This window comes from Rhipicephalus microplus, chromosome 8 (genome assembly GCF_043290135.1).
Source record: "Rhipicephalus microplus isolate Deutch F79 chromosome 8, USDA_Rmic, whole genome shotgun sequence".
In the NCBI taxonomy this organism is placed as follows: Eukaryota; Metazoa; Arthropoda; class Arachnida; order Ixodida; family Ixodidae; genus Rhipicephalus; species Rhipicephalus microplus.
In genome coordinates this window covers 2,304,224-2,325,642 of record NC_134707.1, presented here as the reverse complement: position 1 = coordinate 2,325,642, position 21,419 = coordinate 2,304,224, and the positions used below count along the sequence as shown (strand labels likewise).

Genomic DNA, 21,419 nt, shown 5'->3' with positions numbered 1-21,419 from the left:
GCCCGCCCGCCCGCCCGCCCGCCCACTCTCCCATCCATCCATCCATCCATCCATCCATGCCAGCTCAGCTGCATTGTAGGGCATTCGCGGGCTCTTGCAGAGCTGAAGCTATAATTACTTGGAACGTGCATTTGCTTTCTGGTTCAAGCAGACATAACATTACCAGGTTAGTGCGTGGATAACCTGAACAGAGCGTTGGCAAGGAAGATCCAAGCAAAGACACCTTTGGAGCACCCCGGTTACCTCATTGCAGCCCGGGCGAAGCAGTGACAATCCGTTCTTCGCTTCGGCATGTCACAAGCTGACACGTTTGTTGGTGCGAGATATCTTACGAGATACAGACTCCACCATGGTCCTAGTGCAGCAGAGTGCCATGCACACTTGCTGTAGAGTAGCTTGTTAGAACTGAAAATGCAATAATCTGGCCTGCAAAAGACGCTCATCAGCTTCGCTCTCTTACGTGGCCCACAAGAGCACAGTACGCATCCCGCCAAAACACTGGTTCAGAAGCGCACGCACAGAATGGAGAATAATAAAGCATGTATTGTGTACACTATGACTTCACTCTGGCCTTCGCTGGCCATCGAGTCTACGTCACTAGGGCTAAAAATTATTTCGAACATCTGCGAGTGACCAAAAAGCGACAGCATTATGCTTCCCGTTTATGGTAATGGCCTTAACGCGTACTTCAAAACGTGCACATGGGATAAAAGTGGCGCGGAATAACACAATACTACATGTAACACTATACACGAAACGAAATAAAAGCAGTGTGGTGTTTCAGTTTCGATTTTAAGGTTGCCAGATTCGGTTTCATGTAAAGTATTTTCACTCTCAGGAGGCACTACCATGTGTATATATGTGCGGCATTGTACATATCAAAGGAGTTCCTGCTTGGCTAACGGCTGCTGCGTACTCCTTGTCGGCCTGCGCTTCAGCGCTGTGCGCTGTGCTCTCCGACCGACGCATCCGCCGCACGATACTACATTTTCACTACGAGGATCTTCAATCCACGTGCATCAGGCATCAAGGTGGGCTTTGTGGGAATCGAGGGCGCCCTCCTACGTGGAGCCTCGTTCCCCAGCTGCCGCGCGCGTGCCGACAGCGTAGCCCGGGCGCGCATAAGCCCCGGCATCCACCAAGATGGCTGCCAGGGCGCCTCTTGGTCTGGGCGAGTCAAGGATCGGCTCTGTCCCGCGCTGGCATGCCCGGGCATGCTACGCTGGCGCCCAGCGCAGGCCAATGTCACAACGCGGCCCCATTTTCCTTTGGGCCGCGCATGACGTCCTCCTCTCTTATGAGCTATGCCGCACCCGACGATTCGCTCGTCGCGGCAGATGCTTTCAGGCATGAACGATAGGTTGATGCACTGCTCAGCAGGCGGCTTCTCGTTCATGCGTTCGACTTCGGCCCTTGTTCGTGCGTTCGACTTCGACCGAGCAAGTACGCTTGCCTAGAGCGCGACGACTACGTCGCGCCCTGGGCAAGCGTACTTGCTCGGTCTTGCGGAGTTCCCTATACGACCTGCAAGACCGTAGTGTCGCACTGTGCTGCATCTTGGGTTAATAAACCCGATGTTCTTGTTTTCCTGCCTCGTGCGTGGTTTCTGCGCCGTGTCGGACAAAATGACAAACCAGGCCGCAGCGTCGTCGCACACAGCGGCAGTGGAGGAGGTCGCATCCTTACACGGTTGTGCTTAGTAGGTAAGCCTAGTGCAAACCCACCTCCACTGCTTCCAGCCTTTTTCCTCGTGCTGTCAACTCGGCAACCGTGTAAGCTGTCCTTCCGCTACTGTATTTTCTGCCTCTATTCTACTTTTCTACACTTTCCATGCCAGTCCGGTCAAGAGGCCTACCTACGTGCGTGTATCTCCTGAACTGCCGTCTCGACGCTCTCTTTGGCAGGCATGAACGCTGCAATCCCTCTGCCTCCGTTCCTTTAGTGCCCTAGTGTACCACTTATTCCATAGAGGCAGTGGCATCCTGTGTTACAGGTCTACATCGATGCTGCTGTCAGGGACGCCCCGCCGGAGCACAAGAAGGCGCTGCTCCTGAACGCTTTGGGCGTCGAGGCACTCAACTCCTACCTGCGTGCCGTCAAAGATGAGCAGCAGTCGGGAGCCGACCAGCCAACTTACAAAGAACTTACAAAGAACTTTTTTCAAGATGGGCAAAGGCTTCACACTACAGAAAGCACTCGACGTAGCGAGAGAGCAGGAGCGCGTCGACCGCCCGTTGTTACAGTTATCTGGAGCGCAATTCGACGCAGTGGCGTCGCGTACGATTCAAGATGGCGGCTCTACTCGCCAAGCGATTCAAGATGCCCGGCCAAATGGCAGCCGTCCTCCCCAAGCTTCGGTGCAAGATGGCGCCGGCGGGACTTTTCCTGCGTGCACCTCCTCGTCTTCCACTGTTGCAGACACCTCCTCTCCAGGTTCATCGCCGGCTCGCGCGAGTGCCTGCCACCGCTGCAGCTCGACACGGCATTGGGCGAACTCCGCCGCTTGTCTTGCCAGGAGCCGGACGTGTTTGTGGTGCGGACATCATGGACATCTCGCGCGGGTCTGCCACACTACTACGAAGTCTATCGGTCATCACGGCATATGCACGGTGACCAATACAGTTACTGTCTTGCGAGTGGGCGAAACAGTCACCACTGCTGGACTTGATCTTCCCATACGAATCAAAGGATCCACTTTCAACATGCTCATAGACACTGGGTCAGCTGTGACATTACTCAACATCAAGGATTATAAGAACTTTTCGCATATCAAGTTGCTACTTTCACACTTCGTTCTACAGAATTGCTCATAGCAAGCCATAAATAATCATGGCTATTTCAAGGCAACTGCGCTACGATTCCCTTCTACGTCACGGACAAAGGCACCTCCCTCTGGGGGTTAGATGCCATCCGAGCTCTGAAAATAATCATCAGAGGTGAGACCCTCACTTGTGCTCTCGTCCACTCCTCGGCAGTTCTGGAGAATGTGCCACCGGAGTATCACCACCTCTTTTTGTTGGACATCGGCACCGTCCGGAACCACGTTCACCGTGTCAAGCATCGACCTGGTGTGCAGCCAGTGGCGGCCAAACTGCGTCGTCTTTCCTTCTTGCTGAGGCAACAAGGTGCCGATGAGCTGCAACGACTATAGTCCACTGGCATCATTGACAGGGTGGATGCTTCAGACTGGGTGTCTCCCTTGGTCGTCGTCCGCAAGAAGAACAATTTCATCTGACTGTGCGCCGATCTCTGCGAGCCGAACAAGGCCATTGCGGTAGACGGGTTCCCTCTACCTCACATCGAGAAACTCTTGCAACAGTTAACAGGTGCTAAAATATTTTCTAAACTTGATCTTGCATCCACATACCACCAGGTTGAGTCAGTGGAGGAGAGTCGTGACCTTACTACTATTGTAACTCATCAAGGGCTTTACAGACTTTGCATTGTGGGCTTCGGGCTGGTATCTGCACCAGCTATTTTCCAAAAAAATAATGATGAGTGATGTACAGAAGGGGTGCCCAGGTGTTGTCTGTTACTTAGACGACATTTTTGTTTGGGGCCATAATCAGGAAGAGCATGATGTGCACTTGAAAAGCGTCATGTCTAAAATAGATTCTTGTGGCATGAAGCTTAATGACAAGTGTGTATTTGCTGCTACTGAAATTGCATTCTTAGGTCATAACAAAAGTGCTCGCGGTTTATCGCCGGTTGAGTTTAAGGCAGCTACCATTCTTGATGCCCCTGTTCCTACTAATGTTAAAGCACTCAAATCCTTGCATAATATCCAATTAACCTTGTTGAGATTAATTGGATATTATGCAAAGTTTCTACCGCGTTACGCTGATGTTGTTGAGCCTCTGCACCACGTGCCACGGCAAGGTCAGAGTTTTAAATGGCCCACTGAGGCCAATGCCAGTTTCAACCAGGTTAAAGACCTACTTGCTGACCATCTGGTCATAAATATTTTTGATAACAATCTTCCGCCGGTGGTTACCACTGATGCATTCAATATTGGCATCGGAGTAGTGCTTCAACAATAGAGAGGATATCAGCTGCTAACTGTTGCTTTTGCATCTAAACATTGTCCCCGGCGGAACACCAGTATTCAGCAGGGGAGCGCGAAGCTCTTGCTTGTTTGTTTGCGGTAGAAAAATGGCATGTGTATCTTTGGTGCCGGCGTTTCACATTACAAACTGACTACTAGGGTTTCCCTACTTTGCTGTCAGCTGGCATAGTGGGGCGATGCCCCTTGCAAATTTCTCGATGGTGCGCTCGGTTGTTATAACTTTTCTGTACAATATTGCAAAGGTGCCTATAATGTCGTAGGGGGCGCATTATCTCGGCTGCCAGCCCAGCTTCTGCCAGCACAGGCACCGGAAGAAGAGATAATTTCTTTAGTTGCTGCATGCTTAAATAATGACGAGTTACAGGCAGCCACTGCTAATGTTGATACCTTCCAGCAGCTTATTCAATACATTGCTGAGGGTTGGCCTCCAAAGAAGCATTTGACTTCAGTACTTGTACCTTTCTTTGCAGTGAAAGACGAACTGTCATATTTGGATGAGCTCATTTTCCACGGGGAACGTGTTACAGCTCTAGAAACTTGCAGGGGGCAATAATTCAGTTAGCCCATGAGAATCATCCAGGCATAATTCATACAAAGCATTTGCTTCGTGACAGGTATTGGTGGCCATGCCTTCAGAAACAAGTGGAAAGTGTGGTTAGAACTGTTACATTTGTCAGGATGCCGACAAATCAAAGAAACTTGTCTTTGCACCCCTACAACCAGTTTCTTTTCTTGAGAAACCGTGGGACAAGTTAGGCATGGACATTATTGGTCCTCTTTTAAATGTTCCCTAAAATTGTCGCTCTGCAGTCACTTTGATTGACTATTACTCCAAATGGTCTGAGGTTTGTTTCGTTAGAGACGTTACGTCTGATGCAGTCATCACCTTTTTGACTTCAGTCTTCTGCCGTGAAGGTTTTCCAGCATGCTTGGCAACAGAAAATACTCCCCAGTTTAAGTCTTGTCAGTTAGATACTTTTCTTTCCGAACGAGGTATCCAACACCTCTGTTCTTCCAACTACTACCCTCAAGCCAATTAATAGGTTGAGCGGTTCAACAGGGTCCTGAAATACTGTTTTTCTGCTCAGGACACTACTGGATCCTCTCCCACATTGCTTCATAAGCATCAACCTCGCACAACGGTTGACATAACTGATCTGCCTTTGCCTTCTACTTTGCAGTCGCAAGTTTTTCATACGCAGGAGTACATGAAAAACTACGTGGATCAGAAGCGAGGAGCCAAACCTCCAGTTATTCAGATTGACCAAAACGTTAAAGTACGTGTTCCAGGAAAAAAACACAAGTATAGAGGTCCATTTACTGTTATGTCGGCAGTGGGATCCCAGGCATTTAGGCTCATTGATGGATCGGTTTGGAATGTTTCTAAAGTTGTAATCGTCCATTCCGAACGGGAACCACCTTCACGTTTTCACTCTTCAATACCTTTGCAGAACCATTCGCAATACTCAGCCTCGGTTCCACGATTGGTTTCTATCCCTATTCTTGCAGCATCACCATCTTTCCCTGAGGAAATGATATTCAGGCACCGGTTTCAAATCTGGCTGTGGTGCCCAGCCACAGTGAAGTTTTGCCGTGCACCGGGCACGCTTCAGATTCCTCGAACTCTTCTCAGGCTCTGTATCAATACTTGACTGCAGAGCCCAGTCCCCATGCCAGTATCCTTCCTAACACTAATGGACATGCTTCCGTACCTTAAGGTTCTCATGTTTCGCATCAGGGTTCTCTGTCCCCAGTTACAACTGAGGGAAACTTAGGCGAGTTGTCGGACTCTTAAATGCTCTCAGCTGTGCCTGAGCAGCGCGCAAGCAGGCCAGTAGGCTCATCCTCACATACCGAACTTGCTGCTTCACAAGGGAGCATTTCAGAGCGCAAACTTCGGCGTTCTAAGCGTTTGTGTAAGAAACCATCCAGGTTTAAGGACTACATGTCCTAAATTCTTCTTCCTTACTCGTACGCTGGAATCTGTACCACACGTGTGCATTGTTGTGTGTATGCTGTGCATTTATTTATTGTGTAAAGATATAAGGGATACACCATTATGCTGTGATCTTTTGTTGTATGTTGTCCAAATAAGTGCTTTCAGCCATGGTGCACTGTGTACATAGCCGTCTTTTTTTTTTCTCAGGCTGGTTTTCTCTTCTTCAATATGTTACTTTACGACAAAAGATGGGGGGACGTTAAGGTTTTAAATACAGTTCTATTTGCATTACATTCTTCTAAAATTCTATAAGGTTGTAAAAGTTACTCATGTTCTGTTAATCATTGTATAAGGATCTTAGAGCCACATGTCCTTTTCTCTCTAGGAGGGGGGGGGGGGGGATGATGATGTGGTGTTTCGGTTTCGATTTCACGATTGCCAGATTCGGTTTCATGAAAAGTATTTTCACCCTCAGGGGGCGTTACCCTGTGTATATATCCGCAGCATTGTACATAATAAAGGAGTTCCTGCTTGGCTATCGGCTGCTGCATACTCCTTGTCGGCCGGCGTTTCAGCGCCGTGCCTTATGTTCTCCGTGCGGCGCATCCGCCGCCCGATGGTACAAGCAACATATTTACTTTTTCATGCTTTATTGGGCCGACACTATCCCTTAGAGGATAGCCTGTATCCATGCTTTCCGCGTGCCTTGGTCAGTCGGAAATTCAAATACATACACTCGCGACCCAGATTCATGGTCTCCACAGAAATGTGGACATATAACTTCCTTGGCACTGCAGCTGCTCACAACCTGGTCACTCACTAAAGAACACGAGCACAACCACAAGCAGCACACATCACAACTCCGAAGAGCCCGACGGCACACCAAGAACGATGCAACATTAGTTGTTTCTCCTCGAAGCGCAGTAATGCTGCATGAACTGCAATGCCGATGCGAATGCGCCGCCGAATGCTGGCGTCGGTTGCGTTGTGTGCCACCCAGCGCACAACGCAACCAGCGTCGTCAGCCCGTTGACATATGCGATAGAGCTAGCAGGCCTTGACGAAGTTTCTTCAGGTGGAGGTAGCTCAACGCGCCAACTTCACACATACTCACGCACACGCACTGATTTCTCTTCCGCGCTGCCTGCACTATCCAAAGAAAACTCCATCGGGGCACGCTTGCCTCGCACACACGACATGAAAAGGCACAGTGGCGCTGCGACAAATCCTAGCGGCCGTCCGTGTCGTTTTGAACCGCCGAGACAGCAGCGGCGGCTTGCCGGTCGTGCCACTAGATCATATTCTAGTTCACTATAGTCTTGTCCATGGAGTTTCATACAATAATACATAAAGATTAATCTGGCGCTGTGATCATGTACCCCCATGGGAATTATGGGAAGTACAGGCTTCATATTGCACAGTGTTAGCTAGCAAACTGCCTACAAATCTTTTTCTAGTTTCAGTTTCGTTCTTCACGCAGTGCGACTAGTGGGGGACGGTGAAAAACGCTGAAGCAGAACGTATGTTGTTCGAAGAGGCTAAAGACAACTAGTTCTCTTGATTTGCTGCGACGTTGGAGCCTTACGAGTCGTATTTGGCAGTTTCAACGAAGCGTCGTCCACTCACCGCTGCGCATAGATGTAGCGTCTCATGCCAGTGCAGGATATTCGATCGAGTTCATGCTTTTTCACGAGCGCACCCTGCCTAAACTAATTAGAAACAACTGCAAAATGACAGTAAAACAAAATAGACGCATCGTCACGCTCCCCTGACTTCACAACAAAACGAGAGGTACGTTTGGGGCAGAGTCTCGGCCGACCACTTGGACAGACGCACCTGGCTCGCAGCAGAGGAAAGGTTGAGTGTTTGTCACTTAATACTGTACCGTTATTCATTAAATAGATAATGTGTACTGTCAAGGGCAAAACAAGCATGTTTGTTTTTGAGTGTTGTAAAAAACTAATTTATTATATCTTGACGCTAAATTTGGAACGCAGTGACAGAGCAATGCATACCCCAGTGGCTAAATTTGTTCAGGTTTCACTTCTGCCTCGTGGTCACGGAAACATTTAGCAACAAGATTTTCAAATAAATATAACTTCATATCACATGGTTTTATGTTTGGCAAACAAGCGTGGCGAATCTGAAAAACGTAATCCATTCAAAGCAGATCCAAAGTTTGTACTCCATATCATTCCCATGAAGGTACACGTGCCTCCGAAGGAGTAGTAGATTAGCGCCAGATTACCGTCTAGGTATTACTGTATGAGACTCTATGGTCGTGTCGAACGACCCAATTCTTCCCAATCCGGCCACGCTTCAGGCCGTGGTTGAATTTTTCAAACCTGCATGCGTCAGTCAAACAACTGAGACGTTTCGTGTGCCTGTTTTCGTACTTTCTATGATTCATACGAAACTTAGCCACGGTCATATCACTGCTGACGAAGCTTCTTCGAAGCAACGGGTCCCTCAATTCGTTGTCATCTGAGTGTGACGATGCGTTCACGACGCTCTGCCATTTGTTGACGTCTCCTCTTATACTACGCCACCACGACGTTACGTTCCCAATGAAGGTAGGCGCACATAGACATTAGTGGTGGAGGGCTCGGCGCTGTCCTGGCGCAGTGCCAACCCAGACTCCGGATATGTCGTGGCATATGCAAGTCGTATACGCTCACGAGAGCCGAGACAAATCACACCATTATGCGAAAAGAGTGTGATCGTCTGAGCCCTTACAAAGTTTTGACCTTATTTGCAAGGTCACCTATTTCATGTCGTCACCGATCATCATGCACGATGTTGGCTATCGTCATTCAAGGATCCCTCGGGCCGTCTCGCCCTCTGGGCTCTTCGATTTCAAGACTACGGCATTCGCATGCTGTACCACAACGGACGCAAGCATGTCGATGCCGACGCCCTCTCGGGCTGCCCTCTGCCTGACGAGAATGCCCCCTGCTTAGCATCTTCCATGCTGTTTCTGTAATCTATGCTCGCACCACTGCTACCTAACAGCGCAAGGATCATTGGATCGCCCCCCTGATCCAATTGCTCTCTGATCCGCCCGCAACGCCATCTACTCACGCCTTGCGTCGTCAAGCTCACCATTTCGCCATACGTGACGGCGGCCTCCTGCACCGACGCAATTATAACGCAGACAGCAGGCAGTGGCTACTCGTGATACCCCGCAGTCTGCGGTCCGAAATATGTGAGCCCGTTCTCTCTGATCCACAATGCGTGCACTCTGGGGTATCCAAAACTTACCACAGCATTCAACAACAGTATACTTCTGGCGAGGGATGTACCACTACGTGCTGAAGTTCGTTCGCTCCTACCTCGATTGCCAACGCCACAAACCATCAACACACGGTCGTCAACCAGTCTACAACTGTTAACTTGCCCTGAACGCCGGTTTAGGTGCGTGGGTATCGATTTGTATAGACCACTTTCTCTGGCGTCAGCCGGTAACCACTGGGCCATCGTCGCCGTAGACCATCTAACGCGATACGCCAAAACTGCTCCCTCCCTGCGGCTACTGCGCGCGATGTTGCCTCATTTCTGCTGCACTGATGCATACTGCGTCACGGTCCACCCCAGGAGCTTCTGTAATATGCTCGCATCATCGCTACCGAACAGTGCAAGGATCATTATATCGCCCCCTCTGATCCGATTGCTCTCTGATCCGCCTGCAACACCATTTACTCACGCCTTGCGTCGTCTAGCTCACCATTTTGCCATGCGTGACGGCGGCCTCCTGCACCGACGCAATTACAACGCCGACGGCAGGCAATGGCTACTCGTGATACGCCACAGTCTGCAGTTTGAAATATGTGAGCCCGTTCTCTCTTATTCAGAATGCGCGCACTCTGGGGTATCCAAAACTTACCACAGCGTTCGACAACGCTATACTTCTGGCGAGGGATGTACCACTACGTGCTGAAGTTCGTTCGCTCCTACCTCGATTATCAATGCCACAAACCATCAACACACATGTCGTCAACCAGTCAACAACTGTTAACTTGCCCTGAACATCGGTTCGGGTGCGTGGGTATCGATTTGTATAAACCACTTACTCTGACGTCGGTTGGTAACTGCTGGGCCATTGTCGCCATAGACTATCTAACGCGATATGCTGAAACCGCTCCCTCCCTGCGGCTACTGCACGCGATGTTGCCTCATTACTGCTGCACCGATGCATACTGCGCCACGGTCCATCCCAGGAGCTTCTAGAGATTGAGGCCACGTCTTCTAACCGGAAGTCGTCGAAGCCATTCTTACGAAGTGTCATTGTGTCCACAGCAAAACTACTCCGTTCTACCTGCAGACAAACGGCTTCACGGAACGCCTTAACCGCACACTCAGCGACATGCTTCCCATGTACGTCGCCGCTATAGACCATATTGGGACGCTATACTGACCTTCGTCACACACGCCTACAGCAATGCCCCCAGCTGGCTTTTCGCCCTTCTTATTACTGTAAGAAAGGCACCCGTCGCACATCATCGACACAATACTCTTGACACACCGGATCCACCTAAATGTGCGCCCATTTTTAACACAGCCAGGCTTGCTGAAGTGTGTCGCGAGCTTGCTCAGACCTTTACAACGAATCAACAAGAATGAAAGAAAAGTATTCGTGATGGCTCCATCACTTCTGAGCCTACGTCCCTCCCCGAGACCCTCGTATGGCTGTCGGTTCCTACCTCTGTAGCTGGCTTCTATACAAAACTACTGGGCAATTAGACAAAACCAACTGGGCGATGAGAGACAGAAGAATTCAATTGGACACAAAGACCCACGGTCCGCTTTTAGTTTGCATGTACGCTGCGATTTTTCGACGTTCAACAACGCACAGAAGAAATCTCCCACCGGCACTACCCACCACGGTGGTCTAGTTGCCAAACCTGACCCACAGGTCGCGGGATTGAATTCCGGCCGCATTTTCGATGAAGTTGAAAATGTTTGAGGCCCATGTGCTGACATTTAGGTGCATGTTAAAGAACCCCAGGTGGTCAAATTTTCTGGAGCCATCCACTATGGCGTCTCTGAAATCATATGGTTGTTTTAGGACGTGAAACCCCAACAATTAATAAATTGTTTTGAGAAGTTAAACCTTAACAATTATGAATTATCACCAAACCCTACAGCCAGAGCAACGTCTCCTGTTGATATGTATTTCAGTGTTTTCTTTCTCATATGATAGAAACACGCATTAGCATTAATTTACATTCACATATCAATTACTAATGTTAACAGAACCACAAAATAATCGTGTAGCATGGACTGAGCGTGCAAGCAGCTAAAGCAAATGTTGGACTCACTGAGCACGCGCAAGCAGCCAAAGAGAAGAAGTGTTGGACTTACAGGTATAATTTGGCCGATGACACCGATAGGCTCACGACGTGTGTAGGCAAATGTATTTCCGTCTGCGCAAAGGGGAATGATGGTCTTAGAATGACGACACGTGGTTACAGTACTCAAATAAAAGCGCACGAAATTCACAAAAAATAGTGGTGACAAAGCTAGTTGCAATTATACGAGATCACAGCAGATGCCACCAAACACTTTCCACCCATTATATAACTATACTCACACGCACAAACATTTTTGAACGAATCTGCACACATCCTTTAAGATCCTGTTCAAGCATGGCCACTCGATGAAAAACACACTTTTTCATCGAGCGGCTGTAGTTCAGGCGTAGTACTTATCACCAAAGCCACAAGACATGTAATGCGACATTTTTCCATTTTTACGCCATACATTTAATGACCAAACAAAACAAAGTTGTTACACGACATCGGCAAAGACAGAGTATCTGGTAGACGATGAATGCGATCGCGCTCGTGTTGTTGTTGCTGTTGCTCCTCCATCTTGGCTGCAGCTGCCTCCGACTCTCCCTGTATATTTTGTAAATATATTTATTTCATTCATGCTCTCACCCACGTGACATTTGGTGGAGATGCTGGGTAACAACACGATACAACGGAGCTCCGCAGGGGTCTACGCTTGAATTTTTTCCTCGTGGCAAACCAGGAACCCACTCCCGCCAACGCGACCACAACAGCAACTGTTGTCCTTCCGCAGCTAAAAGATCCTGGCGCGTTCTGTGGCACTGATGATGTCGACATTCAAGAATGGTTGCCATTTTACAAACGTACAAGTATGAATTACCCCGGGGATGAAACTCTTATGTCAGCCAACATCCTGCTCTACTTGAAAGGAGCAGCAAAAATGTGGTTCGAGAACCACGAAGCAGAAATTGGAAGCTGGGATGGGTGCAAGGAAAATATGCGTGCCCTTTTCAAGTCTGTGGGTAGAAAGGCAGCGGCCGAGAAGGAGTTGGCCTCTCGTGTGCAAACGTCCGCGGAGTCTACAAGACTTACCTACAGGACGTGTTCGCCCTCGGCTGAATTGCAGACAATGGCATAGAAAAAACCGAAAAAATAGCACACATATTGAAAGGTATCGCAGATGATGCGTTCAACCTTCTCATAAGCTAGGACTGCAACACGGAGGATGCCATCATCAAGGAGTGCAAGCAATTTGAAGCCGCAAAAAGTCGACGTATCGCCCACCTTTTCACTCGACTTCCAAACACAGCCGCAACCTGGTCGTGCGAAGACGGGCCTGCACTACAGACGCTGTTAGCTGCAGAGCACGTGACCAAGATCATCAGACGTGAACCTGAAGTTCTGTCTCTTGCGTCCACATGCTATCATGCCTGTGACTCTAGCCCTTAGATGGTGCCACTTGTACATGCCATTGTGCGACAAGAGCTTTCCCATGCTGGACAGGCCTCCGAGTGCACTACAGCTCCCTCTCAGCTGATTGACCATCGTCGACGCCCTGTTTCGTATGCCCAAAGCCAAAACCTTCCGGTCACAATCCAGCCAAGTGGAGGACTGCTGACGATCGTCCGTTTGTTTCAACTGCCATCGCATCAGACACGTGGCCCGCCATTGTAACACCCGGTGGTATTGGCATCAGGCATCCTATGGGTATACCCATTGTCCAGAGAGGAATCATGGACACCTTCAACCTCATCGGGAATCACCTCAGGCCACCGGTGATGACGTTCCTTCTATACCACCATATCATCGTTGTTCTCCATCTCCACATGCTAACCAGTCCCGTTCACCGCTCTTCCGTCGCCTGTCGTCTCGCTCCCTCTAATTTCATCAAGCAACGTCGCCGACTGGCCACCTGCCGCGAGAAAACTAGATGACGCAGCTCTCGGAGGTGATGCTACATCAACCCCTTGCCTGCCAAATCTACTGACCATGCTGCCGACTAGACGCAACCTTATTGACGCTGAAGTAGGCGATATACCCATTGTTGCTGCACTTGTGGACACAGGGCCTACCATATCAGTGATGAATTAAGAACTTCTTTGCCGCCTAAGGAAAGTTCTAACGCCACCCACAGTACCACTCATCCAGGTCGCTGGCGGTGGCACGTTTCCTGTGCTTGGAATGTGCTCCGCGCGTATAAAATGTTGCCGATCGCTCCACGACAGTACTATTTGCTGTGCTCGAGAAACATTTTCACGAACTTATCCTCGGCATGAACTTTTTATCCGCCCGCTCTGTGCCCTTATTGATTGTGGAACCGGCATGTGGAACCGGATGTCAGGGTCTTGCTGCTCCTGCGGTGGTTTCGCTCACATGACAAATCGCAAAACTGGTATGGTATGATATTACTGCGTATGATGAACATAAGTGAAAGGCCCTCACGTGGAAATCATGACATGCGTGTCATGTAAGAACATGACTACATGCCACGTCCATGAAGCGCCTGCGGCCGTTTCGCTAGCGTCACATATGCCAAATTCGGTATTACACTACGTGAATGGTTGTCAAAGGTATATGACTGGTGCAAAAATGATAATCATGAGATGCGTGTCATGTAACAACATCACTACATGCCGTGCTCACGATGCGCTGGCGACCGTTTCACTAGGTTCTATTTCACCAAATTTGGTATTACGGGACGTGAATGGAATACGAAGGTATGATACTGGTGCAAACATGATAAACATCAGATGCATGTCATGTAACAACATGACTACATGCCACGCTCGTGATGCGCTGGTGACCATATTGCTAGCTTCACATGTACCAAACTCGGTATTACGCTACGCGAAAGGACGACATAGGTAAATGACACATCCAAACATGATAATCACGACATGCGTGTCGTGTAACAACATGACTACATGCCACACTGATGATGCACTCGCGGCTGTTTTGCCAGCTTCACATATACCAAGTTGGGTATTACGTGACACCAATGGATTACAAAGGTATGTGACTGGTGCAAACATGATAATCACGCGATGCGTGTAATGTGAGAACATGACTACATGCCACAGTCAAGATGCCAATACATTTCGACGTGACGCGGTGCGCGTGCTCGCTGGCGTTAATTTCGACGTGTCACGCCGGCTTTGAGACACCAGGCGCCGGTCCTGCCATATACACGCAGGCACACAACGCGCTACCTTGCTTTGACGCATGCGCGTTTCAGCGCGTCCTGCGTCCCCCCGTCACGAAAAGAGAGAGACGCAGTGTTGTTTGGGTAACGTATTGGCCTGAAATGCAGCATGTCGCGTTTCGCGCTGGTTGCCGTCGGGTAGCGCCTGGTGTCAGACTACACAGTGCTCGCGTTTTGCTAATGAAGCGTCGCTATGCACAGCGTGCGCGCGCGTCAACGCTGCTTTGGAGTATATTGGGCCCTTCATGATGGGCTCGCAGCCCTTTTGCTAGCTCCACATATACCAAGTTTGGTATTACATGACGTAAATAGACGATGAAGGTAAATGGCACGCCCAAACATGATAATTATGACATGAGCGTCATGTAAACATGACTGCATGCTACACTCACAGCGTGTACGCTGCCCTTTCGCTAGCTCCACATATACTAAATTTGGTCTTACGTGACGTCAATGGATGATGACATATATGACTGGTACAAACATGATAATCCTAACACGCGCCATGTAAGAACATGTCAACATACCACGCCCATAGCGTGTACACGGCCGTTTTGCTAGCTCCACATGTACTAAATTTGGTATCACCTGACGTGAATAGATGACGAAGGTAAACGACACATCCAAACATGATGATCACGACACGGAAGTCATGTACGGCGTCATTTGCATCCACCTCGCAACAGGCTGATTTTAAATTTAAAGTGACATATCAACATTTGTCATTCGTGCTTTGCATATCGATTCCCACTACACGTGGGATTTGCCAATTTATTATTATTATTATTATTATTATTACCTGGGGTTTAACATCACACAACCACCATATGATAATGAGAGACGCCGTAGTGGGGGGTTCCAGAAATTTTTGACCGCCTGGGTTCTTTAACGTGCACCTAAATCTGAGCACACGGGTCTACAGCTATTTTTGCCTGCAGCTTGTTCTTTTAAAAATTTCGGTATGAGAAAAATGTTATTAAAACCTGATTAGAGACCTGTTGTGAAGGGCTTGACTTCACTTGGAGATTCTTCCAACTTTTTATGCAACTTTTAAAGGGACCGAAAACCAATTTTACAGCAAAAGATGTTATGAGATCACAACTTCGGTCACGTGCAGTGCAGTAGTTGTATGCCGCCGGTGTCTGTAACCACTTCGCATATAAAAAAAAAAGACAAAAAATCTAGTGCCAAGGACACAGTGAAGCTCTAAGCCCAGTCCACTGCGTGCCAGCCCAGTATTCTACCACTGATCCCCCCCGGTGCTTTGGACTTGTTCGCAAACCAATTGCCTTAGGCAGGCTTAGATGTCGGGAAAGAAATCGCGGTAATATGAGTAATAAAGCGTTTTAGAACAGGAAAACAACAACCAGACGTCAAACAATGAGAATAGCGTAACGAGTGGGTCGTCCAATGCTCCAACCCATTACAAAAGCTTGTACTTGATCATCTATTAACTGTGGCGCATACCCACTTCAGGCACAATTCTTCATTGTCGTCAGCCAAATAAAGGATTGGGACAAAATATCTTGCTAAAATCATACCACTGCTTAAAAAACAAGGGGCTAGATATAATATAGACTATATAAGACCAATAGCATTAACATCAAATGTAGTGAAACTTATTGAAAGGGTCCTCCATGATCGTATAACGAGATTTGTAAATGACTAACAGCTGTTAAGCCCCAGCCCAATTGATTTTAGATCTGGACATTCAATTTGGAATGCGCACATAGACCTCGAAAGTCGGGTTCACATTTCCCTGCATAAAAAACAGTACGCTGCGTTATTTACCTTAGACATTCAGTAAAGCATAGGATAGTGTCGAACATTCTGTGTTATTAAATCGTTTATGGTGCCATAGACTTCCCTCTTATATCGTAGCATAGGTGACAGAATTTTTAAAGGAAATGATTTCATTGATATGTGAGGTTTAACATCCCAAAACCACCATATGATTATGAGAGACGCCGTAGTGGAGGGCTCCGGAAATTTTGACCACCTGGGGTTCGTTAACGTGCACCCAAATCTGAACACACGGGCCTGCAACATTTCCGCCTCCATCGAACTTCTTTTTTTAAAGGAAAGGGAGTTTTACTGCATTAAAGATGGCTTTTCTTCCTGCAAGCACAAGCAGACCCGAGGCAAGCCACAGGGATCAGTACTTTCACCAGCATTATTCAACATCTTGATGTGTACTATTCCTCTTTGATCAGGGGTGCAGACTTATGTTTATGCGGACTACATTGCTTTTTTTGATATGGCTGCCGACATACAACACCTTTACGAAATTTTACAGTCGTATTTGAGTGAACTCGAGAAGTGGCTAGATAGACTGCAGTTAAGTCTTAATACCAATAAGTGTGCTATTCTGGTTTTGCCAGTTAACGATCCGGTCAGAATATCTCCGACTTACAAGCTGCAAGATATCCCGCAAGTGGAATCATTAAAATACTCCGGAGTAATATATAATGAACAACTAAACTGGCAAGCTTATATTAAATATATCACAACAAAAGGAGCATGCGCAATGGGTGTATTGCGCAGCCTAAGCAGCCGCAGATCGGGTATGAAAAGAATAGCACTTTTGATGGTCTACAAAATGTATGCACGACCGGTATTGGAATTCGGCTGTGTTCTTTTTTCTGGTGCACCAGCATACCTGCTTCGGCCACTAGTCCTATTAGAGGAAGAGGCTTTACGGCTGTGCTTAGGCCTTCTAAAATATGTGGCAAATGCAGTATTATACCTGGAAGCGAGAACACCACCCCTGTCAAACCGATTAAACCTACTTACGGTGCAGACTTTCTTACAGTTATAAGTAACACTGTCTAACCATACTCAAGTAATTTTCATCCCCCATACTAATATATTTTTCTCTAAGCGCTGGCCTAGATTCTACAAGCCACAAATAATATTTTCACAAACATTACTCGATTCCCTGATTGTACAAATTCGTGACGTGTGTCCTTTGACCATGGAACCTAAATTCACAGACATTGTCTACCACGATTTTTTTCGATCCACACGAAGTTATTACCTCACAAAACTTTAAATGGACTATTACAAGAGCATCTAAATCATCTGCCAACGAATGTGGTTATTGCAACAGAATCATCGCAAACTGAGGAAAACGCTGGCATAGGAATATTCTGCCTTCAACTTGACTGCCGTTACGACTGCCGGATATTATCCTAGTTTTCATAGCTGAATTTATGGCCATAATATTAGCTCTCCAAATGTTGCCCAGTTTAAATGGAGTAGTAGCAATCATCACTGACTCATCCATGTGCTCTCTCTGCATCTGGTGAAACGCCTCTTCTGAAGCTTTTCAGAATACTAGTTCCCGCACACCTACAGTGTTTCCACTTAATTTGCGTACGAGGGCGCAAGGGTTTGTTTTTAAACAAAAGCGCTGATTCTTTAGCAAAGGCGGCACTTTCGATGCCATTCATTCCGGTTTTCCCACTGAAAACATACAATACAATGGCACGATTCTGCACCTTAACTTTCAAAAAATGCATATCAGACCCTGTTTTGACAGCTTCTCCAGAATATAAGCACCTATTATTTCCCTTGAACAGTGAGTTATCGTGGTCGAGAATAATGGAAGCGGCCATAACCAAACTTCGCTGCCGGGTTACCTCCCTGAACCTTTACTTGCATAGAGCAAGTCAAGCATTGTCTCTTCTGCGTATCTTCTGTAAAGAGGAGGAAACTAGCAGTCATTACTTTCTATCCTGTGGCTGGTATACGTCATTGAGAAGAAGATTCATAGCACCACCTCTTCGAAACTTGGGCCTGAAAATATCCGAATCAGTTGATCTATTATTCGGCACCTCCACTCTGGGCTACAGTCACAGGGATGTTCACTATGCCATAGAGGAATTTATCAGTCAGACTAAAAGAATATAGAGCTAAATTCTTCATTCTTTTAAACATTTAAATATTATTATTCAGTAATTATTTATTGTGTAACCTATCCCTAGCATATACGAGTAGTATTGCGAAAAAACAAAAAGAAATTTCCCATAACACTCGGCCGATTCCCCTGTATTGGGTAAGAGCCACGAGATGAGACGAAGAACAAAAAGAAATTCCTTGCAAGTATTTAGCAGATACAACACTTTTCAGAAGAATGACGAATGATAGAATAGCACATGTCGCCCTACTACCGAAAATTATTATTATTAATACCATAGTGGGTTACCAGCAAGTGTGCTTGTAGCAGTTATCTAATGAGTGTTTAGAAAAGGCTCTCAGAGGCTGCTCTTCTAGCTTTTGCTGTGCCTTCCACACAGGCCTGGCATTCGTTTAGATGCCATTTTTTTTAACGGAACAGAAAGCTTACAGGTCAGTGAGTCTAATCAAGGAATGGCAAAGCGGAAAACACCGCCAAACATCGCTCGACCAAGGCAGGCTGGCCGGCAACTGGTGTTAGAGCTTCGCCGGCGACGCGCTCCCCCGTTTCTGCCGATGGAGGCTTCTCGGAATGTCACCGGTATTTCACCGGCTGCAACATCTAAGTGGTGAAAAGGCCTCGCTATGCCGTCGGTATCAAGCCGGCATCGTGGCAAGCTCGCACTGCACGCCAGCCGCCATGGCAAGCTCTACGAGCTAGCACCGACCACCGGCGGGGCAAAAAATGTGTTTTGCAAAACTTAAAGATTGCTGGGATGAATAAAAGTCTTCTGCGCCTTGCGACCACAGCTGTCAAATGACCAATTACAAGGCGAGCGCCGAACGAGATGGAGACACACAGAAACAGCGTACGGCATGCATACCCATGCAATGCATGCGAGCAACAGGACCAGCGACTGCGAACTGTCTCGTTTGTATAAGTCTATTGCTTTGTAACTTAAACTGCGTGATAGCACGCACCTATGCACCTATTTCTGTGCATAGGTGCGCCGTTTGACTTTGAATGAGACGTAAACTGCATATCAGGAAGCATTTCGTGATCGCCAGCTGTAATTCATCGAATCACCGAACCGTACTCGTGAGTGAGGACTAGTCATCGAACGCAGTAGGGGCGGTCTACCACGGTTCATCGCTGGAGCTGCTGAATATGCCTCGTTGATGTGTTCATTCAAGGCCGCTAGGGCTTTGTGTAGGATTCATTGCATATTACAGATTCACAAACAGTACTGCTAATGCAAATTCAGCCCGTACGACAGAACGCCAACTGATAAAACCATTTCGCTATAGTTAAAAATTATTCTATATTAGACAGGCTTAGGATAAAAGGCATGTGTGTTGAAGTGGTTACATCAGGCCACCGCAACTTTATACCTACGCCGTGCGTGTTCATTGCTTAATTATTAGCAAAAAAAGGGTCCCTTCAGAGCTACAAGGGAGTTCAGAGTATGGTGCCTATATATACCCGGTGACTGAATCGTAGGTGTGCAGCGCGAGTGGCAAGCTGTGGTGAGTATGAGTATTGTAACACGTGACCGTTGAGTGCAGGTTTGTGTACTGTAATCATTATTATGTGCTTCAAAAGTTATACAATTAAAGTTACGCTTGCGCATGGTAGGGCTACTGACGTAATTTTTTTTCTCTGTTGATATAAAAGTTTTCTCCCATACTGACCTGAAAAACTTCCCCGATCAATGTGAATACCCCCTCCCCTACTTGGCCCCCATCCAAAAACCACCAACTGACGGGGAGTAAATATTTTTCTTTCTCCAGACAGTGTTTATAAAAACCCAATCGGGGCATGCGCTAGAGGACAAGTCATTTACTCCCATCTCAACTTATTTCTGTGTGAGGGTGGCCGAGAGAGGGCGTTACGTTACGGCAACGTCATCATCATCGGGACTTGGCCGAGAGAGGCACTACATGATGGCACCATCATCATCAACGGGACGGGGAGTTGTGGGGGTTGCGTGTGGGGGAAAAGGGGAGTTTGGCATGGTTGTGGAGAGTGGCAACATGAAGCAATGTTATGATGGCTAGAAGAAGAGGTGTCAGCATCGACGTGCTGGAGAGCGAGCGAGAATTCACCCGGATGCGGCGGCGCTGCGGTCGCTTTCGAGATGCCCTTCCTTGCGCCCACGTGTCAGTCGTTTTTCGTTGCAAATATTTCACGCTGCCCTGCAGATTATTACAAAGTCTACTTGTCACAATTCTGACGGCGCGCTGCAAAGCGTGTATTGGCACTGAAAACTAGTGTTTTCAATTCACTTCGTATTATATCACCTACGAAGCTTAGAACACAGAGAATCAAGTGACTTGCCGTGAGCTTGACACCAAAACTAAGTTTGTGAAGTTTTCAAATTTGATGCCGCAGTGTCTTCTGTGAAGTCTCAATGCACGTAAAGGTATCGGCAACTGTTATTTTTATGACTTGTGCAATCAATGTCTAATTTTGCAAGTAGGACATTTATTTTCTCGAAAGCGAAAAACAACATGTAAAATAAATACAACATATGCATTAAGGTTGTAGAAAACTGCAAATTATATGAAACTCAGCTGCAGCAAGTGAATAAGGCAACTAAAGAGAACAGTAAATATACGATGATACAATGGGTATACATACACACATGACATTGATATTTGATTGGCAAACATAAATACAGTCACAAACCGGTTCACGAAAAAAATTGATGTCTGTATATGTGAATTACAGCCAGACAGTGACATCACAGTTGTTAATGGGATGTTTATAACAATGTGAACAAGACAATAGTAAAATCACAAGAAACAACAGAGTGTGAGTAATGCACAATAACATAAAATAAAACCTTGTTCGCCGAGTTAACACTATGACAGTCAAGTCATACGTCTCAACTTCAAGAGCTTCGTTTTTCTCTCTCTTTTTTTTTTGATTCCGGTCCGTGTAAAGAATCTAATTATCTGATTTGTCACTTCCTGTTTGTGGTGTTCACAGTTGACCATATTTAACCTCTTCACAGACAAGCA

General features: G+C 47.2%; 1 protein-coding gene across 4 annotated transcripts in view; it reads right to left on the bottom strand.

Moving 5' to 3' along the window:
* LOC119163944 (aldehyde dehydrogenase, mitochondrial) overlaps positions 1–21,419 on the bottom strand; it is a 153,139-nt gene that overhangs the window by 66,429 nt on the left and 65,291 nt on the right. For all 4 annotated transcript variants that reach the window (XM_075870767.1, XM_037416031.2, XM_075870766.1 and 1 more), the window contains one exon: positions 11,367–11,428. In XM_075870767.1, coding sequence (XP_075726882.1) covers positions 11,367–11,428 — 62 coding nt within the window. The remainder of the gene's footprint in view (positions 1–11,366; positions 11,429–21,419) is intronic.